The sequence below is a fragment of the Vipera berus genome, assembly GCF_964194415.1.
Source record: "Vipera berus genome assembly, chromosome: 9".
Classification (NCBI taxonomy): Eukaryota; Metazoa; Chordata; class Lepidosauria; order Squamata; family Viperidae; genus Vipera; species Vipera berus.
The window spans coordinates 4,140,011-4,166,707 of NC_138212.1; the positions used below are offsets into that span (position 1 = coordinate 4,140,011).

Here is a 26,697-nt window from a genome sequence, read left to right on the forward strand (position 1 = left end):
CCAGTTAATGAGTAACTCCCTTCAAAGGAGCCGTTTGATCGAAGATGGGTGTGAGAAATTAATTGGCAGGGCAGAACTAATTGACCCAAAGAAATGACAAGCAGAAAAGGAGAAAGGAGGAAAAGGGAAAGCAGAATCCATTTGCTGTGGGATGACCAATACAAACTGACCTTATTCCCCTTTTTGTAAACGGCCGGCCATTGCGAAGGGTCATCGAAATAAAGAAGGATGTTCTCACAACATTTACTCTTCAAAGGGAAGAAGAAGAAGAAAAGAGAGGGTTAGGCAAAGTGGCGTAGTTGCAAACTTATCCAAGCGCAAGGGGGGAAAATTGGTAGGCTGCGAACGGTAAAAGGTGCCTCTAAAATGTGGGGTGCAGTGTTGAATGGTACCTCTGGATAGCGAAACTGGAAATCCAGTCGTCCATAGTCGGAAAAGAAGCAGAATCTAGTCAAAAAGACCCAATCCTGGAAAAAAAGGAGAGAGAGAGAGAGAGAAAAAAAACAACAACAACAACACCCAACATGTCAGCATTGATGTAGCTGAGTGCTTTTGTTAGTGTTTTTCAATCTCAGCAGTTTTAAGATGCTTGGACTTCAACTCCCAGAAGTCCCTAACCAGCAGAATTCTGGGACCGGAAGTACACATAACTTTAAATTGCTGAGATTGAGAAACACTGGTCTATCCAGAGGTAGGCAACCTTGGCTCTTTTATGACTCGTGGACTTCAACTCCCAGAATTCCTGAGCCAGCCATGCTGAGGGAAAAGGGAGAGGTTTCCAAGCTGAGCCATGCTGGCACAGGAATTCTGGGAGTTGAAGTCCACGAGTCATAAAAGAGCCAAGCTTGCCTACCCCTGGACTATGTACAGATGATAAGGAATACTACAGGAAAAACCAAAAAGCAAGGTAAGAACATTTTGTATTCATACAACCCCAGGTGTATGGGTGACATAGAGAGGACTCTTTCTAGTCCATTCTAGCATTGAAAAGATTGGTTAAGGCACCAAGCTAGAAGCCTGGAGACGGTGAGTTCTAGACCCGCCTTGGACATGAAAACCGGCTGGGTGACTTTGGACCAAGCACTAGGAGAAGGAGAGTTCTAATCCCACCTTAGACATGAATGACAGCTGGGTGACCTTGGGCCACTCCCTGTCTGTCATCTCAACCCAACCTCACAGGGTTGTTGTTGTGAAGAAAATAGGAGGAAGGAGTACTGCATTAAGCATCTTTGCCACCTTGAGTTATTTATAAAAAAATAAAATAATAAAATAAAATAATAATAAATAAAATAAAGTAAAATAATAAATCAAAAATCAAAACAAACTTTCCCCGTGAACTCTCCCAAGAAAATTAGAATCAGTTGCTGGGTTCACGCAACTTACTTAAGCATTATTTGGTTTGGCTGGTTTGATCTTAGCCTACGGTAGTGAGTTCCAAAGCATGGTAATGTCATTTATTTAATTAATTATTTAAGGTAACCACTCTTTAGTTGAATAGGCAATCCTGGGCATTCAAGTTACATGACATCCCCCAAACAACACAGAGAACTTGTGCAACATGACATCAGGCCACAAATAATAAAAATTAGTCATTTGTCACATTTCACACAATGTCAAATGACGCAGGCGGGCTTTGCATAGTTTCGGCGAGGGCATCCTGACACCCATTTCATCTTGATGTCATGGTGACCACAGACAAGTCATCCTGAGAGAAGGCCAGATCCTGAAGTTGAAACTCAAATCCTTTGGCCACCTAATGAGAAGGAAGGATTCACTGGAGAAGAGCCTCATGCTGGGAAAGATTGAGGGCAAGAGAAGAAGGGGACGAGAGAGAATGAGGTGGCTGGATGGAGTCACTGAAGCAGTAGGCGTGAGCTTAAAGGGACTCCAGAAGATGGTAGAGGACAGGAAGGCCTGGAAGAAGGTTGTCCATGGGGTCGCAATGGGTCGGACACTTCGCAACTAACAACAACAACAACAAAGGGGAAGACCTACTCAGGAAGCATCTTCAGACAAGGGAAAACCACGTCCGCTCTGGTCCACAGAAAAACCATTCTCCACAGAACTGGTCCCTGGTGCCCCTAAAGTTGGGGGGCTCTGTGCTAGTCCAACCTCCTGCATCTTTGAAGGTGAATCATTAGAGGTAGTAAAAGGTCTGTAGCCAGGCACAACTTGGTTTAGGAGCAAGGCCTTCTGGGGTGTTTCAAAGCCAGCTCTTAAGTTGCAGAGATTTAGTTGTAAGTGTCTGAAAAGATGGAACTAGCCATGCATGCCAATAGGGAATCACCAATATATTCCCATGAACGTCCACTTTTCTTAAGTAGCATAAACCCAATTATAACGTAGTTCAATCAAACACAAAAACCCCTTTGTAAAAATGTGCATCCATTTTCCAGAAGCCTGAAAGTTGCTATCTCACTGCGGTCCTAACTACCTAATGAGGAAGCCTACAGCACATCCTAATTCTACAGATCTGGCGACTCCACTTTACAGCAGTCTCCAGCCAAATTTTGGGAGGAATATTCCTGTCCAATGCAATGCAACTTCACCCTTTTCTGCAATTTACTCTGTACTCTCATTCATCAGTAGAAAGAGAAGGGAACAATAGTAAATAAACTCAAATCCATCCTTCAGCTGCTGTTCCTTCTTTTTCAGTGCTGAGCCAATTAACTCCATGACAAGCCAAGCATTTAATTCTAGATTCATTCATGCTGACTGGAAAGGATCACCCACATTCTAGCTATTTGGCATGCAGAATTTTTAAATTGTGCACATTCGGACAATACGCATTGGATAACCCTATTCAAGAACATGCAGTAGTCAATAGCAAGACATGTAGTAAGGTCCTACATTTAGACAATGAAAACCAAAAGCACAGATGCAGGATAGGTGGTATCTGGCTCCACAGCAGTAACTGTGAGAAGGATCTCCGACAATTACTTAAATATGAGCCAGCCATGTGCCAAAAAAGCCAACACAGTTCTAGGCTACAATAACAGGGATAGGATCAAGATCACAAGAAGTGTTAATACCACTCTATAACGCCTTGGTAAGGCCACACTTGAAATGCTGCATCCAGTTTTGGTCATCACAATGTAAAAACAGATGTTGAGACTCTGAAAAGAGTGCAGAGAAGAGCAAACAAGATGATCAGGGGACTGGAGGATAAAACAGATGCAGGATCTGGGTAGGTCTGGTCTAACAGAGACAACATGATAAGGGGCAACACGATAAGAGTCTTCCAATATTTGAGGGACTGTCACAAAAAAGAAGGGGTCAACGTATTCTCCAAAGCACCTGAAGGCAGGACAAGAAGCAATGGATGGAAACGAATCAAGGAGAGAAGCAACCTGGAACTAAGGAGAAACTTCCTAACAGTGAGAACAATTAATCCGTGGAATGACTTGCCTCCAGAAGTTGTGGGTGCTCCACCACTGGAAATTTTTAAGAAGAGATTAGACAATCATTTGTCTGAAATGTTGCAGGGTCTCCTGCTTGAGCAGGGGGGGTTGGACTAGAAGATCTCCAAGGTCCCTTCCGACTGTGCTATTTTGTTGTTCTGTTAAGTCCCAAGATTGGTCAATTCAACAGTCAGAAAGGGCCTACACTGTGAGACCATTTTGAGCTTGCAAAAGGCCTGGGAATAATTCACTGCTGGGATCTGGGTCAGTAATATTTTGGGCCGATCAAGCCGAGGAAGAAAAGATACAAAGACTGCCAACATTGATGGCTAGGTCTCTGCAATTACTTGCCTAACCACATATATGTATTTACATATTTATCAGAGAGGAGGAAATGGGTTTTTGAAGAAGCCGGCTCCTTTTCACCTCATTGTTTCTCTTCCGTCCAACTCTCAACCCCATCTTCTTGCTCTGGGGAAAAAAAATCCCCACTTGTTCCCATGGCAACAACCCATGCTCAAGGTTTCCACGGAAACCGTACCACAGGCTGAAGTAGGCAGAGGAAAAAAGAAAAATCTGGGGCAAATGCGTAGGGAAGAATTTGGGGGGGGCGGCGTGGGGGTACCAGCTCATGCTTTCTACCTGGAGATCAGGCAGAATGCTAAGCGATCCACCCAGATTCTATTTTTTCTCTCCCTAAAACCCCAAAATTAAAAGCCGCCGGAACTGCCTTCAAAAAGATATTAGTGAGGCCTGCTGGATTGCAAAGGATCTGCAGCCGGACTCCTAGGAGAGCAATAATAAGTTTGCTCTTTCTCTGATTCCAGTTCCAAACTTGCAAAGAGGTTGGCAGTTGTGTGTTTTTCCTGACCTATTAATAGCTGTTTTACGGGTTGCCATTACCCTATCGGTCAATTAAAGGGAGGGTGGGACGTAGAACATAGAACATCAGAGTTGGGCCTTGGAGGTCTTTTGGAGCAACCTCCTGCTCAAGTAAGAGACCCTATGCCATTTCAGAGAAATGGTTGTCTAATCTCTTCTTCAAAGTCTCTAGTGCTGGAGCTTCCAAAGCCAAGTTGCTCCATTGATTAATTGTTCTAATTGCCGGGAAATTTCTCCTTAGTTCTAGGTTGCTTCTCTCCTGCATTAGTTTCCATCCGTTGCTTCTTGTCCTGCCTTCAGGTGCTTTGGAGGATACCTTGACTCCCTCTTCTTTGGGGCAGCCCCTGAGATACTGGAAGGCTGCTATCACGTCACCCCTAGTCCGTCTTTTCATTAAACTAGACATACCCAATCCAGTCAATTCAGAATAGAGCTGGAAGGGACATTGGAGGTCTTCTAGTCCAACCCTCTACTCAATCAAGAGACCCTATACCATTTCAAATAGTTGTCCAATCCCTCCTTAAAAACTTCCAGTGTTGTAGCACCCAACGACTTGGAGGCAAGTCGTTCCACTGGTTAATCGTTTCACCATCAGGAAACTTCTCCTGAGCTCCAGGCTGCTTCTCTCCTTGATTAGTTTCCATCCATTTTGTCTTGACTTACCTTCTGGTGCTTTGGAGAACAGGCAGCCCCTTAGATATTGGAAAACTGCTTAATCATGTCACCCCTCGTCCTTCTTTTTACTAAAGGTAAATGTAAAGGTTCCCCTGCACATGCGTGCTAGTTGTTTCCGACTCTAGGGGGCGGTGCTCATCTCCGTTTCAAAGCTAAAGAGCCAGCGCTTGTCCGAGGACGTCTCCGTGGTCATGTGGCTGGCATGACTAGACGCCAAAGGCGCACAGAACGCTGTTACCTTCCCACCGGAGTGGTCCCTATTTTTCTACTTGCATTTAATGTGCTTTCAAACTGCTAGGTTGGCAGAAGCTGGAACGAGTGACAGGCGCTCACTCTGTTACGCGGCACTCAGGATTTGATCCGCCAAACTGCCAACCTTCTGATCGACCAGCTCAGCGTCTTAACCCACTGAGCCACCGCGTCCCTCTCTTCTTTTTACTAGACATACCCAATTCCTGCATGAATCTCTGCTGTAGCCTGAGGTAGAGGCTCTTCCTTCAGCCCTTTTTATCATTACTGTGATGTAGAACAGAATGAAGTGACTCAGATGCCACAGTCTTCCAGACAGCCCTTTGAGTTGAACTCCCCAAAGTATTGATTATAATATGCCCACGTGCACGTGTTGAAGTGTTTTTACATGTTGCCTTTTGAAGTCGTGGCTTCTCTACAAGGTCCCGTTCGTCTGTCAACCCTCTCAAAACATAGATCAATAGATGCCAGTCCTCTGAGACAAGTTACCTGCATAGTCCAGAAGCCTATTATAAATCAGAATTTATTAACACATATACCGCGCTGTAATGCCTTGGGAAGGCCACATTGGGGAATGTTGCATCCAGTTTTGGTCTCCGTGCTGTAAAAAAAGAGGTTGAGACTCTAGAAAGAGTGCAGAGAAGAGCAACAAAGATGATCAGGGGATTGGAGGCTAAAACATACAAAGAATGGTTGCTGGACTTGGGTACCTCTAGTTTAATGAAAAGAAGGACTAGTGGTGACTTGATAGCAGAGTTCCAGTATCTCAGGGGTTGCCCCTAAGAAGAGGGAGTCAAGCTATTCTCCAAAGTGCCTGAAGGCAGGATAAGAAGCAATGGATGGAAATCAATCAAGGAGAGAAGCAACCTGGAATTAAGGAGAAATTTTCTGACAGTGAGAACAATTAATCAGTGGAACGGCTTGCCTCCAGAAGTCATGGTGCTCCAACAATGGAGGTTTTTTAACAAGAAATTGGACAACCATTTGTCTGGAATGGTATAGAGTTTCCTTCCCGAGCAGACCTTTAAGGTCTCTCATAAATAAACCGCCAACTCTACTTAATAAAGCCTCTATAATATATAAAAGACATATTAATAGAGTCTCTGAGTAATTGAAAGATAGAATAAAGAATTAGCTTTGGTGTACAAGATCCACTTCATTCAGTCTTTTTTAATACGTAAAATTTGCCAGTTGGAAAAACGGCAATGATTAGACAGCTTCTAATTTTAAGGAAAAGGGGGAAAAATAACAACCCTATATGGCAAGACAATTCAAATACTGCTATCTACCTATGTGGTGCCAAGTATATTTCTCCATGACAGCCACCAAATCAGAGGGACTGAAACTTCCATAATTTCTCACTGGCAAAGCTGGGGGGTCATGCTGACTAAAGGTTACAGTCCTGGAAGGTGTTACATGGGGGGAAAACGGGTGCAAAGTTTGAGCGTAGCAACTCTTCAAACGGTTGCAGCTCTGTCCTGATGGATGAACAGGCTCCATACTTCATATCAAGTCTTAACTTGATACCTTAGGGAACATCTGCTACCGGCATCAAGCTCCCTGCGCCCTGTGCGTTCCCACAGAGAGGGCCTCCTCAGGGTGCCACCGATCAGAGAATGTCGATTGGTGGCCCCCAGGGGGAGATCCTTCTCTGTGGGCGCTCCGGAGCTGTGGAACCAGTTACCGGTAGAGCTCCGGATGGCGCCCGATCTTCGCTCCTTTCGTCGCGATCTCAAGACGTTTTTGTTTGTACAAGCCGGCCTAGCCTGATGGGGATTGGTGGGGTTTTTTTTTATTTTTTGTATTCTTAATTTTATCTTTGGGGTTTTATAATTGTATATTAATTGTTTTAACTTGGGCAACCATTTAATCTCTTTTTAATGTTTGTATTTTGTATTTCACTTTTGCCCTGTGAACCGCCCTGAGTCCTCAGGGAGAAGGGCGGTATAGAAATATTATTAAATTAAAATTAAATTAAATTAAATTAAATTAGCTGATATGAAATAGAAATGGGGGGAGGGATGAAATTCTGTTTATCTATATATTACATAGAGATGAACAACTATACACCTTTCAAAAGAGACGAAAGCCAAAAAGGAAACAAAAAGACATCACCTTGCTAGCAATCAACACCCATGTGAGATAAATAACAACAACAACAACAACAACAATAATAATAATACGGTAAATTTTTTTTTTATTTTAATCCCATTTATATCCCACCCTTCTCGGAAGACTCAGGGCGGCTTACAATCTAAGCACAAATCAAATGTGCTTAATAATAATAATAATAATAATAATAATAATAATAATAATAATAATAATGTTGGAAGCAACCTTGGAGGTCATCTAGTCCAACCCCTGCTCAGGCAGGAAACCCTATACCATTTCAGACAAATGGCTGTCCAGTCTCTTCTTAAAAACTTCCAATGTTGGAGCATTCACAGCTTCTGGAGGCAGGCTGTTCCACTGGTTAATTAATTAATATTTGACCAACAATCAAGAAACAATACCTCAATCAAGGAACCACCAATTCAGGCAAACAAGCTAACAATAAACAACAACCCAATCAAAGAACCACAGAGATCACTTCCACCAACATAGACAGGGCAAATCATTAGTACATTAAAAGAATAGTCTATAAAATGAGAGCAAACCCCACTCCCTTCTAGCACTGACGATGTTACCTAGTTGGGTAATGAAACATCTGCACCAAGGACCTGGCTATATATTACTGCTGCAGGCTGCTCTGGCTTTTCGTTGCCCGCCCTCCTCTTGTCTGGATGTATGGAAGTGCACGCTCCTGCTGCCAATTTGGGATTAGCGTTCGGTACGTTTAATGAAGTGAAGTCTGCTTTGTGAAGTCAGCCTCCCTAATGATCAACTTGTCCTTAAAGTATCCCATCACTCCGGCAGTTTTCCTGTTTAGAAGCGGGGGCATCTTGCTCTAAAAAAAGTTGTTTGCATCCTCATTCTTTTGCACCAACAATAGCAGCATGGCAGACACTTATGCCAAATGAATTCATTCAGGAGAAAACAGAGAGTGTAATATATGCACACACACACACACACAGAGAGAGAGAGAGAGAGAGAGAGAGAGAGAGAGAGAGAGAGAGAGAGAGAGAGAGAGAGAGAGAGAGAGAGAGAGAGGTGTCTGTGTGTGTGTGTGTGTATCACATTATATATACATACACAGTATATATAAACAATATAAACACACACAGTACATACAGTATACAGTATACATATACATATACATATACATATACATATACATATACATATACATATACACATACACACCCTGTCTGCATGCAACAACATATCCTTCATCCTTTATAGCATCTTGTCCAGCACAGGACAGCTTCCCATTGTACCTGATTAATGGCAAAAATTGCTTACAAGCCTAGAAGAGACAGTGTCAGGCACACCCCAAAAGCAAGTCTAGACTTCTTTCAGAAACTGCCTGCCAAAACACCTGCGGTTTGGAATTGAGAATTATTAGGCACCATTTTCCCCACACCTAACTAAGATGGGGAGGAACCGGTCCTGAATCTTTTGTCCGGTCTAACCCTCCTCCTCTCATCCTCCAGAATACTCAGAAAAGAGTAGCGGACGGAAAACCAATATGTGTGTGTGTGTGTGTGTGGGAGGGGGGGAACGGATAGAGAGATGGCAAGGGAGGGAAGGACCAACTAAACAAGAGCCTGTGTGATCTTTCCGGGCTGGTCCAAGGAAGGATCCCAGAGGCCGCCTCTTAGGAAAGGGGGAGGTGGGGAGGGAGAGCTGCTGGAGAAGGGGGAAGGGATCCTCCAGGGTGGGGGGCGGGGAGCCCACACACACACACACACACACACACACACACACACACACACACACCCTGCCCCTGCACAGCCAGGAGGACCAACCGCAAAAGATGCAAAGGCTGGGGTGGCAGCAGGAGAAGCCGGGGGCTCAGCCTGGCAGGCCCAGGCGAGGACGGGGCACCTCGGATCGGTTCTGCCCCCCTCCCCTGCCCTCTTTTGCCCCCCACCCCGCCCCCGCCCCCAAAGCTGCGGACTCACCTCCTTGGTGCTAAGATTGCCTTTCACGTACTTGCCCCAGCAGCCTTCGGGCAGCAGCATCAGCACCAGGACGACGACGACCTGGAGCCTTAGAGAGGCCGGCAGCCGCCGCCGCAGAGGCTGGGACGGCTCCATCCTGAACACTCCTCCGTCCAGCTCTCCGCCGGCTGGGCTCCCTTCCCTGCGCGCTCCCGTTTAAAGAGATACGGCCTCCGAGCCCCCCTTTCCCCCCTCGCCTCCCCTTTCTCAGCCCGAGCCTGAGCGAGGCTGGCTTGGCTGGAGGCGGAGGCGCTGCGCAGACCTGAAGCAAAAACAATCCACCTTCTATTTATTTTTATTTTTTTTATTTTTATTTTTTAAATTCCATTTATATCCCGCCCTTCTCCGAAGACTCAGGGCGGCTTACAAGCTTAGCAGTAGCCTTCATTCTATGTCTATGCCTGCTTATTAGGGCTTTCACACACACACACCCCAAGCGGCATTATTACAAAGTCAGCTTAATTGCCCCCAACAATCTGGGTCCTCATTTTACCTACCTCGGAAGGATGGAAGGCTGAGTCAACCTTGAGCCTGGTGGGATGCGAACCTGCACTAATTGCAGGCAGCTGGTGTTAATTTTAATCCCATTTATATCCCGCCCTTCTCCGAAGACTCAGGGCGGCTTACAATCTAAGCACAAATCAATGTGCACAAATCAATGTGCTTAGCAATAGCCTTCATTCTATGTATATGCCTGCTTATTAGGGCTTTCGCCCCCCCCCCAAGCGGCATTATTACAAAGTCAGCTTAATTGCCCCCAACAATCTGGGTCCTCATTTTACCTACCTCGGAAGGATGGAAGGCTGAGTCAACCTTGAGCCTGGTGGGACGCGAACCTGCAATAATTGCAGGCAGCTGGTGTTACTTAAGGAGGCATCAGCCCACTGCTCCACCAAGGCTCTTTCTTCTTCTTCTTCTTCTTCTTCTTCTTCTTCTTCTTCTTCTTCTTCTTCTTCTTCTTCTTCTTCTTCTTTATTACTTTTCTTAATTTCCTTTTGGTGGGGAGGGGGAGAGAGAGAGGGGGGGGAGGTCCTATCCTCTCCATTGGAATTTTTTTGAGGTGGGGGGGGATGAGGAGACATAGCAAGGGATGTGTCTTCACCTGGGTGCTGCCTCTGCCTCTCAGTTTACAGATGACCTGAATGCACAGTCATATAAGCCTGAGGGCCTGATCGGAGGTCCCTTTTTCAGCCGCTTACGAAACGGTTATAAGTCGAGGACTATGGGTATTTGGGTCAGGGCGGTCCCTTGTCTCCTTTTCCAGGGGTGGGGAAACTAAGCCGGACAATGCAAATGTGGGGCTGGAGGCCGAGTTTATTTATTTTGAGTTTTTATTTATTAATATTGAGTCAAACGGAGTTTTTTTTTTATAGTCAGTGAAGACTGTGTTGCTGTCCCCCCGCCCCCGCCTTTCTTGGTATTCTTTTGCTTTCTCAGTTACCCAATGCATTAGCATTGTTCTTTAGTGTGTTTTTCCCCCCCTAAAATCAGCTTGAGCGTTCTGAGATCTCCCTTTCCTCTTAGGAAACTCTGATCTTGTTAGGTGGTTTAGATAAGAATTTATTTTTCCTTCTAGCCTGTGAAATTAAAGGATAGTTGTATGACAGTTTGAACGTTCTGTTCAGTTTCGTTTCTTTGAGCTGTTATTCAGACCGGCTTTTTCCCAATCTGTTTACCGCCGTTTCGTTGACCGGATTTTCCTGGTACCCCAATTTACCACTTCTGCTTCTGCTTCTTGCCTTATCTCTGCAGCGATTCCATGAATGCTGACTTGCTGATGACCAGGGCGTTGATCTAATTCTTCTGATACAAGGTCTGCTAAATATGGAATATCTTCTAATCTTTTATAGTCAGAGAGCAGACCCCACTCCTTTTTGGAACCCACGATGTTGCCTAGTTTGAGGATGAAATAAATGTCTTGTCTTGCAAGAAAACAGCCAAGCTCCCGAGAGCACTGAGGACCCCATAACCTGTGGGGGCAGCTCCCAGTGGCCTCTTGCAGGCTACAGGGCAAGAGTTCAGCACAAAAGCTGTCCATGTGCCAACTCAATGTGGCAGGGCATTTTTTCTTAGGACTGCCAGAAAGCGGTCTCCAACCACGCGAGTTAGGAACTTCAACATCTGCAGAGATGCTGTCACTCCCAAACTTCCTATTATCACATCCATATTCTGCGCTCTCAGTCAGGGTGAGACTTCCCCATTCTTTGATTTTCTAAGAATAGCCACTCTTTGTGTTCTGTTGCCAAAAGTCAAAATGCTGCTGGCCTTAGGGCCTTTTGAAACCCACAGCTAACGTTGAATGACATTACCCTCAGAGGTTTTTTGGGGGTTTTTTTGCTCAATAAAATTTTTTAAAAATGAAATATTGTAGATGGTGGAAATTCTAGAACAGAAAGGGTTTTTTGGGGGGGGGGCAGGGTTATTTTGTTAAAACCAAATAATGTTTTGGGGAAATAGATCGTGAGCCAACAGTAGCCAGCCAAGCTTCATTTACTAAGTGTCCCTATTATCTGAAGCCATATAAGAGTTAGCCAATTCCATTAATGGAGGAAAACTGAGATTAAAAAGATGATCAAATTGATCTCTTCTTATTTAAAAAGCGGGGGAGGAATTATATAATAATAATAGTAATAATAATAGTAATAATAATAATAAGTTGGAAGGGACCTTGGAGGTCATCTAGTCTAACCCCCTGCTCAGGCAGGAAACCCTATACCATTTCAGACAAATGGCTGGCCAGTCTCTTCTTAAAAACTTCCAGTGTTGGACCATTCACCGCTTCTGGAGGCAGGTTGTTCCACTGGTTAATTGTTGTCACTGTCAGGAAGTTTCACTTTATTTCTAGGTTGCTTCTCTCCTTGATTAGTGTCCCATCTCTCAGATGTGGTGGAAGCCATTCAGATAGTTTTGACTAGGTAACCGTGCTTAATTATCACCTTTTGCAAACTTCTGACACTTAAGAGTACAGCATCCAGTTTTACTTACCGTATTATAAAAAAGATGCGGAGACTCTGGAAAGGGTGCAGAAAAGAGCAACAAAGATGATTAGGGGACCGGAGGCTAAAAGATATGAAGGACAGTTGCAGGATTTGGGTATGTCTAGTCTAGTGAAAAGACTAGGGGTGACATGATAGCAGTCTTCCAATATTTGAGGGGGCCAACTTATTTTCCAAAGCACCAGAAGGCAGGACAAGAAGCGAAGGATGGAAACTGATCAAGGAGAGAAGCAATCTAGAACTAAGGAGAAATTTCCTGACAGGGAGGACAATTAGCAATGGAATGGGATGCCTCCAGAATTTGTGGGTGCTCTGACACTGGAGACTTTTAAGAAGAGATTGGCAACAATTTATCTGAAATGGTATATAGGGTTTCCTGCTTGAGTAGGGAGCTGGAAAAACAGCCTCCCACGTCCCTTCCAACTCTGTTATTCTGTCCTGTCCTGTCCTGTTCTGTTCTGATAAGCAAAGTCAGTTATGATGGTTGCAGCGCCCTGGGGTCACGCCATAGACTTTGGCAGCCTTCTGATGAGCAAAGTCCATGGGAAAGCCAGATCCACTTAACAGCCGTGTTACTAACTTAACAACTGCAGCGATTCGCTTAACAACTGTGGCAAGAAAGGTCGCAAAATGCAGCAGAAATGTTTAGGCTCCATTGTGGCTGTGTAATCGAGGGCTACCCACCCGTGAGAAGTACCTGCAGAAAACTCTGTGCAATTGCTTGTCCGCGTGCCTTTGGTCTCACACCTTGCCTTCCTCACCAAAACCCCAGATGTCACAGATTCTGACATTATCAACTGCCTCTCCTCAGTGACTGTAAAAAGGGAACACCCGGGGGTTGCCAGAAAAGCGAAAACAGAAACTGTACCTAGCTCACTTCCCCCTTAACTACTGTATAAGCAGGCTGATATGTGCATTTTTAAACTTTCGCACGTATGGCAGGAAAAGTTACTTTAGCTTCTGCTCTGCTGAAGCTGAGCTTACTGTATTAGTGGAGACCCGAGGCATATGGAGGAAACAGGTAGGAACTTGTCAATTGCTTGGTAGGTAGCTTATGCTTCCCCCAGCCCTTTTTTTTCTTCTTAAAGAGAGCAAGGACTCCTTCTGACTCCTGGATTCAATATTTCAATATTTGCAAAAAGGCTGTGAGTGAGCTCTTGTGGGTCTGGAGGAGTCTGTGTTTTTTTTCAAAGATGCTTTAGAGCTGGCAGTCCCTAACATTGCTGGTTGGAGAACGGAAGTGTTTGCCAGATTTGCAATTTTATCCACCTGCGTCAGACAGAAATAGCTTCCGTGGATTTATTCAAGGATCTGGTCTCACCGGGCCAGAATGCGGGAGGCCATGAGTTCTAGTTCTACCTGAGCCAGGACAGTCAGCTGGGCCAGTCACTCTTCTCAGCTCAACCCACTTCACAGGGTGATTGCTGTGGGGCAAAATAGGAGGGAGAAGGTATGTTGGATATGCTTACTGCCTTGAGTTATTTGTCAAACTAATAAAGGTAGGAAATAGGTAGGTAGGTAAGTAGGTAGGTGGGTCGATGGATGGAAAGATAGAGATGACAGATAGATAGATAGATAGACAGGAAGAAAGAAAGACAGAAAGACAAACAGGAGAGATAGATATAGATAGATAGATAGATAGATAGATAGATAGATAGATAGATAGATAGATAGATAGATAGATAGATAGATCGATAGATAGATAGATAGGTAGGTAGGTAGGTAGGTAGGTAGGCAGGCAGGCAGACAGACAGACAGACACAGACAGACAGACAGACAGACAGACAGATATAAACAGACTGACCAAACTGGCTCTCAGAAGACCTCTAGAGCCGTGTTTCTCAACCTCAACAACTTTTAAGATGTGTGGACTTCAATTCCCAGAATTCCCCAGCCAGTATAGTATAACTGGCTGGGGAATTGTGGGAGTTGAAGTCCATGCATCTTAAAGTTGTTGAGTTTGAGAAACAGAGCTATTAAATTCTTGTGAACTGAGCAAAAATAGTAGAGACAAACCGCAGAGTGACTGAGCAGTGAGGAAAGAGCGAGACCTCAAACAGAGACCAAGAAAAATCATGTTTGCCACTTGTTGGGCACCACACAAGCGTCAATTGCCATATGCGGAAAGCAAGCAAGCAAGCAGCTGGTGTTTTTTTTCTTCTTCTCTTGCTTGTGGGGTAACACAAGCAATTGATTAATTGCGGAAACTACAGCCCACGTTGGAAAGAACCTTGCTGATACCAAGGTGGGGTTAGTTTCAAAAGAGGGGGTCCAGGATTGAAACCATATTTATTTTAATGCATATCACATCCCCCAAATAAAAAGAATCGATGTCAGTATAAGTCTACCCACAGAATTAAAAACATTATTTGCCCAGTGTTAGAAATTACATTTGGGAGATTTTCATTTATTTATTCGGGGTATTCAGACTTTCAGTCCATGCGGTGTCTAAATATGCACGTTTTATACTCTTTTTAACAGCTTTGGAAATGGAAAATCAGCAATCTGGTTAATACTTCCTGTCTTTTCCTACTGATTACCTCCCACTCAAGGTGTCCCTCACCTGCATGGTTTTCCTTATGTTTTAATTCTGGCCAGAAGAAAAATAAAACGGGTGAGAACAATTAAGAAGTGAGAAGCGAAAAAGAGGACAAATAAGGTGACGCTTTCCGCAATTCGTTTAAATTTCCTCCATTAATAATTGCAGCCAATAGCGAGGCAGGAGTCAGCCTCTATTTTCATCAGGCCATAAACACAGGCAGTCCTGACCATTGACCATGATATTTAAAATCTTTTTTCAGTACTATTGTTTTGGTTGTACACAGGTGTAAACGCTATTTCTGTAATTCATCAATATAAATAATCAACTGATGTTCATTTAACCTCCTGTAAATGCTCCTGCTGCAAAAATTACCAAATGGTTTATATTAAAAAAAACAACCTTCACTTTCCGTTCGGTCAATACCGTTAAAAAAAAAGATTCCCTAACTGGCACGCATAGAAATGTGTTTTTTTAAAAAAAGGTTTGATTTTCTTTGTTTGCGTTTTGGTTCTAGGTTTCCGCACTGATTCAGAAGGTTGGGAATTGAAAAATCCTATTCGGCCATGGGCCCAATGAACTTTGTACATTTTTTCCTGGCTTTTGTTCTGTTTAACACTCGGGGGACAACCGCTTACGGCTTCAGAAACTGCATCCAAACCATGAAGGATCCTTTGTATTTCAAGTGCATGCAGCGTTTCCTGAACAATATCTCCAGTATCGTAGATGACCTCCCTAATTACGCCGAAGTGGTCAACGCATCCCATAACTCCATTAAAGTCTTGCCTTACGGGAGTTTCCGTCACCTTCCAAAACTGAAACTCCTCCAGTTGAGTTATAACAAAATGGAGAGAATAGAAGGTGGCGCCTTTGAGGACCTGGCGGCCTTGGGGAGGCTAAATCTCTCCTATAACTATCTCACAAATCTTTCCCAAGGCACTTTCCTTGGCTTGGCTAACCTCACTGTCCTTCTCTTACATAATAATTACTTGCGCATGCTTCATCAGGATGCCTTTAGTCCCTTACCAAGCCTTCTGGATTTGCAGCTCCAGTTCAACAGCTTGAGCAGCTTTGACGTGGTGATTCAGAGCACACAGAAGCTAAAACAGCTGAAATACCTCAACCTCTGCAACAATAATCTGACTTTTCTTCAGCCGGAGCTGGGATTCCAACCCTCCTTGTATAGCCTGAAGCTCTGCAACAATTCTCTTCGTAAGATGGGTGGGCCAGGGCCAGGATTCCTGGGCAACGTCAGGGTGCTGGACCTATCTTACAACAAGTTCTCAAATATTTCTTCGTTTGCTAACGTTAGCCTCGGGGGACTCCAAAGATTGAAGTTGGCGGGGAACAAGGTCGATGTTCTACAGTTCTTGGATATTTCTAAAGTGAAGCCTCGCAGCCTCGATTACTCTGGATTGAGTTTAAATAAAGTGTCACAACTGACCAATGTGTGCCAGCATCTTGGGAAATCCAACCGTCCCTTCAGCCTATATCTGCAGAGCAACAACTTGAAGAACCTGAGTAGCCAAGCTTTTCTAGCTTGTCCTCCCATCTGGCTTCTAGATCTTTCGAGGAATCACCTCAGATCAGTGGACTGCATGAGGCAAATGTTGAACGCAACCGTGCAAAACCATTTGAGCACATTGTTGGTAGAGCACAATCTGTTGAAGCAGCTGAGAGGTTGCTTTAACACAACTCCCTTCGAAGAGCTGACGACCATCTCTTTCCGTTTTAATCGCATCCTCTCAATCAGCAGTTCGGCTTTCCACTACGCCCCTAATTTGATCACCCTCCATTTGAATATCAACAATATTGCTTTCCTGCATGGCAGAGCCTTGAAGGGTTTGAAACAACTCAGAGAGTTGCGTTTGGATAACAATCTTCTGACTGATATCTACAACAACAGCTTTAGTGACCTCAGCAACCTCCAGGTACTCAATCTCAGAAACAACCATGTTTCGGTTCTCTTCCCTGGCACCTTCAAGAATCTTGGGAACCTCCACATTTTAGATCTGGGGGGAAACAATATTCATAGGCTGTCCAATGTGTCATTTGAAGGGCTGAGGAATCTTTCCAAACTCTACCTGGATAACAACAACCTTCAGTACATCAGTCCTAGTTTTTTCCATCCAATCGAAAGGACTCTCCAAGTGCTAGATCTGATGGGGAACAAGATATACTTTATCAGCAAGAATCAACTCAAGCAACCTCCATTCCTGAACCTGCACAAGGTCTACGATCTCAAACTTCAACTGCAGCGACCCCACGGTTTGAGAGTCATTCCCTCGGGGTTCCTCAAGGGCTTGACCTCTTTGCGCAACCTCTACCTATCGGAGAACAAAATTCTGTCTATTGCACCCGATGTCTTTGATGACTTAAGGCAGCTGGAATACCTAACCTTGGCCGATACCAGCAATGGCCGGGGGGATCTTCCGCCCGGCATATTCAAAAATCTTAAGAACCTGACAACTCTCGATCTGGAGAACGCCGGGCTTCGCACAATGACCCTAGAGGTCTTTGGCAACCTTAGCAACCTGCGCAATCTTTTGTTAGGGAAGAACGAGATACAGACGTTCAACAGCAGCGTGGCGAAAGCGCTTCCGTCACTGAGGTACCTTGACCTACGCAAGTGCCCTTTGGCTTGCACCTGTCATAATGTGTGGTTCCAGAATTGGCTAAGCAATAGGTTGGTGCAAGTGGTCTACCTCTACAATTATTCTTGCAACTCTGGGCAACAGGCTAGTTATGTTTATAGTTTTGACACCCATGTTTGTTTCCAAGATATAGGGCTGTACCTGTTCTCAGCAACCTTCCCATTTTTACTGCTCTTTATGCTGTTACCTTTCCTTTACCATCGCAGCTACTGGCACCTAAGATATCACATCTACGTCCTGCGGGCTTGGGTCAATGACTACTGGAGGCGGGGCAAAGATGAGCATTACAAATTTGACGCCTTTGTCTCCTACAACTCGGCGGACGAGAGCTGGGTGCTAGAACAATTGGTACCTAGTCTAGAGAAAGCAGGAGCCCCGACGTTCCGGCTTTGTCTTCATCACCGGGACTTTCAGCCCGGGAGATACGTAATAGACAATATAGTCGACAGCATTCACAACAGCCGGCATACTATTTGTATAATTAGCAGGAGGTATCTGCAGAGTGAATGGTGCTCCATGGAGATTCAGCTTGCCAGTTATCGACTTTTTGATGAACTGAAAGACGTCCTGATTCCTGTGATCCTAGAAGCCATCCCTGAGAGAGAACTTTCCGTCTACCATCGGATGCGGAAAGTGATGCTGAAGAAGACGTACATTGAATGGTCCCCAGACCCTGAGGCTCAGAGGCTGTTCTGGGCTAAGTTGAGGATGGCTCTGAAGGCCAGTAATTCCGAGGACAAAGAGGAGAAAGTGACAGACTGGTATGATCAAGAAGACACGTCGGAATCGAGCCCACTGCAACCGTGATTCAACTTGAACATGCAGACTATTGGAAGTGTTGTAAGATGGCCTCTTTTCATACACTTTTTCCTTCCTCTTCACATGTTAACGATCTTGTTTACAATATGTGGTAAGCATATAAAAACACCTGGATAGATTCAAGATGGTTGGATCAGAAGATTTTTTTTCCCCTGATCGTTTTGCAATGTTATTAACATTATTCCCTCAGGTTTCTGATGTTCTCGTACACATTTGGCAGTTTAAGTAATTTTAAATTCATTTTCGTCGTGTATTTCCTACAGGGAAAAGGGCATATGGGCAAATGGACGTGCAAAGCACGATGTCTTCACATATTATGCTTAATATATCTTGGTTTACACACATATCTCAACCCCACTTAAGCCTATAGTCTAACATGATACAAAATTTTTGGACTACTATAAGTTTATGATATGAAATGATTGGACTAGTTTAATTTGATTGTTATTAGTATACAATGACCAAATTAAAATAGCCCAATAATTTTTATTAATATAAGCTTCCATAATGAAATGTGGAGAATTTTTACACAAGGTTTTAGCAGTTTAGCAATTCTGTATGCCAACTTCAACAAAATTAAAAGTAGTGGAAATGGGAGAATTCCATTTAATTTTCATACCTTTGTGAGAAGGACTAGAATTATCTCTGTGAGCAAAATTGCACATCCAGGTAAATTCATGGCAATGGCTACCAACACTCGTGAACTTTCATTTAGTACAAGTAGCTTTCGATTTACAGCCATTCATTCTGTGACCATTGGCACTGGAAAACAGTTACTCGCAACTGGTTCTCACAGTTACAACCGACCCAGTATCCCCAGTCATATGATTCAAATTCAGGTGCTTGGCAACCAGCGTGTATTACAACAATTGCAGCTTTCCAGGTCGTGTGATCGCTATTTGCCATCTTCCCAACCAGCTTCTAGCAAGCAAAATCAATGTGGGAAGCTGGATTGACTTAGCAAATGCAATGGAGGCCAATTCAGAAACCGTTGCAAGGAAATCTCTACAGTATTGGCTCCTCAGAATTTCTGTCCAAGGCAAATTTGCATTCTCTTTTGGATTCATCTGCAGAAGATGCGTGTAATCATTTGCAAGTGACATATCATCTCTAACCATCCGTGACTTCCAAGGCAGAGTAGTCCATTTCCAAATTCCTTAGCATGACAATCGGTTTCACTAATGTGAATTAGTACAGTAGTAGAATAATATGCTCATTATTGCAATTTCCTCTGTTTATTTAGACAGGGGTTCTGCACTGATTCTTTTCCGAGCAATTCCCACTCCACACGAAACTTATTGCTGTCGATGTTTACCCATCTAGCATCATTAACTGAGAAATAATCTGTTCAAGTATTCTCTTGGTATAAAGGAGCAGAGGAAAAAAACAATGAATTGGAGACCCATACTTGCATACTGAGCAGGAAAAGCAAGAGAAACAAGGCCATCCAGGCAGAATCTTCTCAGGTGGATGCATGAGTGGCCTGAGTATGGTTTTGTGTAACTTTCAAAGAACCGTATCCTAGCACTCACGGAAACAAAATAGGCGAAGGAAAAATATCAGATTTCTTTGCTAGCACAGGTAGTCCTCAACTTACAACAGTTCATTTAGTAGCCGTTCCAAGTTACAATGGCCATGAACAAAAGTGACTTATGACTGTTTTTCACATGGTTGCGTGGTCAAACTTCAGACGCTCGGCAACTGACTCATACTTCCAGGGTCCCAGGCGCATTTGTGATTTTCTGACAAGCAAAGTCAGTGGGGAAAGCCAGAATCATTGAACAACCATGTTACTAACTTTCACAATTGCAGCGACCCACTTCACAACTGTGCCAAGAAAGGTCATAAAACGGGGCAAAATTGGCTTAACAACTTGTTTCACTTAGCGACAGAAATTTTGGGTTCAGTTGCGCTCGTAAGTCAAGGTCTACCTGCATCAAGTCACCGTATGAAAGTTGGGTGGTTATAAAAAATGGTTGCATAAATAAGGAAATAAAAGCTTTGCAGGCAGATTCCTGTTTAGGGATGTCAGCAGTTTCTCCCCCCCCCCCATTTAGTATTTTAGTATTTTATTAAATTTGTATACTGCCCTTCTCCCGAAGGACTCAGGGCGGTGAACAGGGCATATATAAATAGAAAATACAAAAAATTAAAAGAGAATTAAACAATTGCCCAGATAAAAACAGTAACAGTATAAAAACTCATTAAAAACCCTAACGTCCCCCATCAGGCCAGGCCATCTTGTTCAAATAAATGGGTCTTCAGACCGCACCGGAAGGAGCGAAGGTCCGGTGCCATCCGGAGCTCAACCGGCAGTTGGTTCCATAAAGCCGGAGCGCCCACAGAGAAGGCCCTCCCCCTGGGGGCCACCAGCCGACATTCTCTGACCGGAAGCACCCTGAGGAGGCCCTCTCTGTGGGAACGCACAGGGCGGAGGGAAGTTGACGCCGGCAGCAGGTGTTCCCCGAGGTACTCCGGACCCATGCCATGTAAGGACTTAAAGACCATAACCAAAACCTTTCTCAATTAGTTTGTTCCCCTGCCTCTTTAGAGTGAAGTAAGTACTTAATTAAGGGATGCGGTGGCTCAGTGGGTTAGGACGCTGAGCTTGTCGATCAGAAGGTTGACAGTTTGGCGGGTCGAATCCCGAGTGCCGCGTAACAGAGCGAGCGCCTGTTACTCGTCCCAGCTTCTGCCAACCTAGCAGTTCGAAAGCTCGTAAAAATGCAAGTAGAAAAATAGGGACCACTACGGTGGGAAGGTAACAGCGTTCCGTGCGCCTTTGGCGTCTAGTCATGCCGGCCACATGACCACAGACGTCCTCGGACAAGCGCTGGCTCTTCGGCTTTGAAACGGAGATGAGCACTGGCCCCTAGAGTCAGAAACGACTAGCACGCATGTGCGGGGGAACCTTTACCTTTAAGTACTTAATTATGCAAATGCCAACTGTTTTTATGTCACTTTGTGCAACCTGGAATCTCCCCCCCCCCAGCATATCATGAACAGTGTTACAGATCGAACTTTGTAGAAGTAAAGTCAACACCCACCACACGGGGCACATAATTGCAAAAGAGATGAAGTGTACCAGAAGCTTCGGAACGACAATCCAAATCAAACCCTATCGAGCATCTTGATGATATGGTGATGTAGATATTTATTCTGCCGTATAAAAATCATGTGGATTGTTTCCCTCCCTTCAAAAACAGCCAAAGAACAGCATTCTGTTTCTTAGAATGTAATTTAATGAAGGCTGGTAATAGGATTTTGGTGCCTCATCGTACACAATGGAAGACAAGCAACCTTAATCTTCCCTCGTAAAGCAATTGGGGCCGGCTTACCTGGGGGTGGGGGGGTGGGGGGAAAGAGACTATAATTCTGTAAGCGACCTGAACAAAACGGGCTTTAAAAAAAACTGAAGAAAAAAAAATCACAGAACAAAATGATTCAGAGAGATGCAATTACAGGTCCAAATGTAGCTGATGCTACTTCTGAGTGATATGTCGTGCTGAGCAATTTTCTGTCTCTTTTCCCAAGTCTCTTAACGGTGCAGAGGTTTGCCCAGGTTTTCAGTACAACTTCATTCTGGGGAAGGCCCAGGCTTCAGGACTGGATTGCCCCCAACGATGGCCCGGTAAGGCGCAGAGAGGAGAATTCCCGTCCTCTAAAGCTTCGGAAGGGGGGAAACAAGACATGGGCAGTTGCTGTAAAACTTGCAGCTGCCGTGCGTCTTCCAATTGAAGCAGCCTTTCCAGACTACACACCTGGTTGCCGGGTCGGGAAGCTCCTTGCTCTCTAGAACTTTGAGTTTTTTCAGAGGCCTCTGCCAGCCCCCAGAGCTGCCGGCTGTGCGAGGCTCTTCCTTGCTCGGCAGACATCTTCTGGTGGTAATAGAGCCTAGGTTTTCCTTGCACAGAGAGTCCATTCTTTAGCTGAGGGTGCCGGTTGGCTGCAGAGCCCTCTTGCTGAAAACATTGCCTATAAAAAGAATGAGGCTGTTGAGAGATGACATCGAGCTGGACAAATTCCTCGGGCTGCCCTGGTTCTGAGTTCAATTCTCTGGAAGAGAGTGGCTGGGGAGCCAAGGAAGAAGAGGCCAGGGCTCGGGAGCTTGGGCGTTTGGCTTCCTTACTGGGCAGCTTAGGACTCCAGATACTTTTTAAGACATCGAAAGAAGTCTGGCATTCCGGGGCAGCTCTTTCTAGAGTGGCGAGTCCAAAGTCGAGAAGTTGAGAGAAGTTGTGCAGCTCCTGTGAAGGACGCAAGTTGTGCACCGGATGAGGCTCTGCCTCCTGTAAACTCCACTGGTCTGGGCTTAGTAGTTGATAGGCCAAAGAATACGGCTGGGGATCGGCCAAAAGGAAACAGCCAGGGCTTTTGCTAAGGCCAGCTGATCCAAAGGAATCTTGAGCAGCAAGAGGCTGACGAAGTTGGTGATGCCTTCTCGAGATCGCCATTTTTTTCAGAGGCGTTCTCTCTTTGCCTTCAGGCCTCTCCTGCCTGCCTCCGGGTTCCCCCAAGCTTGGCTCCCAGTGATGAGCGGTTCTGACCGCTGGCAGAGCACGCTGTTCCTCCAGAAGAGCAAAGGAGCTTCTGGCTGAATTCACACGCTCGGAAGACGTTGACAGAAGAGAGCGAGGCTGAGCAGCCGTGAAAAAGAAGCTCCGTTGGTCGCGTCCTTCTGGCTCAGCAAAGAATTCAAGATCTTCTCTTTGGGCTAGTCGGTCATCTGCCTGTACAGAGAAACAATTGCTACAGAGTAGTCAAAAGTGAATGGAAGGCAGCGGGATATATCAAGGGCCTCTAAACATGACAAGTTGAAGATCTGTGGACTTCCAATTCCCAGAATTCCCCAGCCAACATCCTTTACCTTCCATATGTATTAGGAGTCTGGCCACGTTAACTGGAATTCTGGGAGCCCTTCAGCAAAATCGGGGGAAGCCCAATACGCACAACTGCAACAACTAGGGTACCAGCAAATCAGGGCACTGGGGTTTGCCATGAGGATTGCAAAGATGCCATTAATATAGCACTTTGACTTACTGTATATGCTGCTCCATAGTGTTTTAGCACTTTCTGAGCTGTCTACAATGTCAGCATATTTGCCCCCAACAATCTGGGTCCCCATTTTACCGACCTCAGAAGGATGGTGAGCCGGAGTCAACCTTGAGCCGGTCAGGATCGAACTCCAGGTTGTGGGCAGAGTTAGCCTACAATACTGCCTTCCAGCCACTGTGCCACCAGGGCTCAGAGTAGAAATTTTACAGGGTTGCAGAAGGACACTGAGCTTGTCGATCAGAAGGTCGGCAGTTTGGCGGGTCGAATCCCAAGTGCCACGTAACAGAGTGAGCGCCTGTTACTCGTCCCAGCTTCTGCCAACCTAGCAGTTCGAAAGCAAGTAAAAATGCAAGTAGAAAAAATAGGGACCACTACAGTGGGAAGGTAACAGCATTCCGTGCGCCTTTGGCGTCTAGTCATGCCGGCCACATGACCACGGAGACGTCCTCGGACAAGCACTGGCTCTTCGGCTTTGAAACGGAGATGACCACCGGCCCCTAGAGTCGGAAACGACTAGCATGCATGTGCGGGGGAACCTTTACCTTTACCTTTAAGAAGCATCAGATAGCACATTAAAATCCAGAGAGGGGAAAATGGCCTTAGAGTTTACTGTGCTTACCACTTGTACTGCTCTATGTTTAGGACCGCGAGAGAAACAGGTAAGGAAAATTTGTTCTTGCTCTTTTGGGGTTTTCAGAGAAACGCTCCGCTCAGAGTTCCTACTGTTGCAGCTGCTGGATTCCTGTTCCAAAAGCAGCTTTTTCTCTCCTCTGTTATCTGGGCTGTTGAGATCTAAAAGAGGGCACAGTAAGCGAACGCAAAGAATCCCATCAGAAACTGCAAATCTACAAACACAAATCAGAGTAAATAAAGGCAAGATTAACCTACTGTGTACTGTGATAGAGAGATTCGCCACAAGGGAGGAAATGGTGTTGCAAAAGATAGAAAGGAGAAAGTGAAAAAGATTCTCTATGTTTCTTCCCCTCCCGCTCATTATCCCTGATGGCACCATAGGAAAACCAGCCGCCAATCACTTTTCTGGACACGTGACAGGATCGGGTTGGGAACGTGGGCACCCCCTCCCACTTCAACTCTGGCTCCTCTTAACACATCACTGGTCAGTCAGCCAAAACATTTTGGAAAGGGAGGGGGTTTTGAGAGTTTCAACTACTGCCCCTGGAGATCAGGATTCTCAGGTAAAACTCTTCCCCCAAGTAAAGGGAAAATCCTTGTGAAAGGCCTACCAATCTCTCTCGGATGTGCTGCAGCAGTCATATATGAAGATGGGATCTTCGGAACATTTTTTTAAAATTCGAGCCTTACTTTCTACAGGTAGACAACTTATAACAGTTTAGTGATTATTCAAAATTATAACAGCGCTGAAAAAAAAATGACACGATCATTTTTCAGACTTATAACCACTGGAGCATCCCCATCCCTGAATTTTGGTCATATGATCAAAATTCAGATGTCTGACAACTCGTATTTATGACGGCCCGCAAAGGTCCTGGGGTCACACCATAATCGTTTGCAACCTTCTGGTGCACAAAGTCAATGGGAAAGCCAGATTCACTTAACAGCCTTGTTACTAACTTAAGAACTGGGGCAAGAACGGTCCTAAAATGGCACAAAACTCATTTAACAACTGTCTCACTTAACGACAGAAATTCTGGGCTCAGTTGTGGCCATAGGTATTTATGGTTTTTCCTGGGACTGGTGATTTCTTTACCAACTGGAAAATAGCACAATAAAAATATGGCCTGGTTACATTTTTTTTCTTATTTCTGTGACATTTCATTTTATCCCCAGCCCTTGAGTGAAAAGGCTCAAATTGTCCTTTGCTAAACTAGCATTAAAGTAATATTTCTCCCTTATTCTAACACCATCCTAAGTGTACTATCCGTATGGCTTTGTCATCCATTATCTTGAAGAAGTCAGGTGACTACCGTGACCGGGACGGGTGGGGGGGGGGAACAGAGGCAATAAAAGCAGGACTGGGATCAGCAATGGGAATACGCTGGCACTGTTTTTTATCGATTCGAAGATTGGCTTATAGTGAAGCGATGCCGAGATCTGTATTCAAAGGACAAAATGTGATTTGGAGCAGGCACACAGCAGCAGATGGGCAATCTTAAAGCAGCTGTTTCTTTTCCTAACCATTTTTGCCCTTCCCAGTTCAGGTGAAATCCCAAGAAAAGATTTGGTTTAAGTGGTTCTAAGAGATGCTACTGTATGTCTGTTCTTCTGGATGCTGGGATATATACTGTAGGAAACCTGGGGCGACGGAGGGGAGAGGAAGGGAGAGGAAGGATGGGTCAAAATTACAGGAAATTGAAACGAATTAAGGTTTTGTGCTGAATGCTTTAAAATCACTCACTTAAATTTGTGAGACAATTTACTCAACTGCTTTCTTTTTAAAGCGCACTGGAAAGCAAAAACAGACTGTCAAGGGAGGTTGGCCAAAATGATGCTTTTGCTAAAGCAGCTCTTTTGTTTTCAGTATTTAGAACCAACCTTTTAACGGGGTTTATACTCACACTATAATCTCTTACCTACATCCCTGGCATCCGCGTTACAACTACCTGTTTTCTTCCTGAGCAATGTCAAAGCAGAAAAATCTGGCAAGGTTTTGTTTTGCTGCAGTACGGCATTGATAACAGTCTGCCGCATTTCACTGATTAAATCACGCCCAGGGAATGTTGCCTTCAGGTCCAACAGTTTTTCTAAGTCCTGAGCAAGTTCCTTCGCCAGATGCTTAGGTTTAGTCAACCCAACTCCTTCTGCGGGAGGTGGGGGGACATTTTCCTTGTCATTCACAGCCACTGTTGTGTTGCTTTGGAAAGCTTCGTCCTCTATCGCCTGTTGATCAAACGTCGTGGCAGGAGATGCGAATGAAGGTTTGTAGCCTGCATCCACCTCCTGCACAGCTGCCACAGGCTGGTGTTCTCCGACTGATGCAGGGGCAGCTGGCATTGCTGTAAAATGAGGATCCTCGTGCACTGTGCTTAAATCCTTTAAAGGGCATTCTCCTTGCTCTCCAGGAATAGATTTCGGATTTGTATCAAGAGAGCTACAGGACTGTATCTCTCCTCCCACCAGCCCTCCACTGGCTTTCTGGATAGGAGTTATATCCATTGTATCATGCTCAGCCCTGGGACTCAAAAGCCTCTCAATGTCAGCAGATTTCACCTCTCTGTTAAAGATGCCCAGATGCTGTGTCAGTCTGTTCTGGGTTATGATCACGGAGTTTGCAAGATGGGTCCCTTTGATGGGGGTCGATTTAGCACAGCTGCTAAGCTGAGAGCTCCAGAAAGGGGGCAGCAT

At 44.9% G+C, this 26,697-nt stretch overlaps 2 protein-coding genes across 2 annotated transcripts in view; one reads left to right on the plus strand and one right to left on the minus strand.

Moving 5' to 3' along the window:
* Positions 1 to 9,406, minus strand: part of LOC308671825 (multiple epidermal growth factor-like domains protein 8) — a gene marked incomplete at its 5' end in the record, with an annotated part of 33,512 nt that extends 24,106 nt beyond the window's left edge. The window contains one exon of the mRNA XM_081334308.1: positions 9,303 to 9,406. Coding sequence (XP_081190434.1) covers positions 9,303 to 9,406 — 104 coding nt within the window. The remainder of the gene's footprint in view (positions 1 to 9,302) is intronic.
* A 3,835-nt stretch (positions 9,407 to 13,241) lies between these two features.
* On the plus strand, positions 13,242 to 18,435 carry LOC308671826 (uncharacterized protein; the record flags this gene model as incomplete). Its single annotated transcript, XM_081334309.1, has 2 exons — positions 13,242 to 13,291; positions 15,381 to 18,435. The coding sequence occupies 2 exons, from the start codon at positions 13,242 to 13,244 to the stop codon at positions 18,304 to 18,306; spliced, it is 2,976 nt and encodes a 991-aa protein (XP_081190435.1). The 3' UTR covers positions 18,307 to 18,435.
* Between the last annotated feature and the right edge of the window lie 8,262 nt (positions 18,436 to 26,697).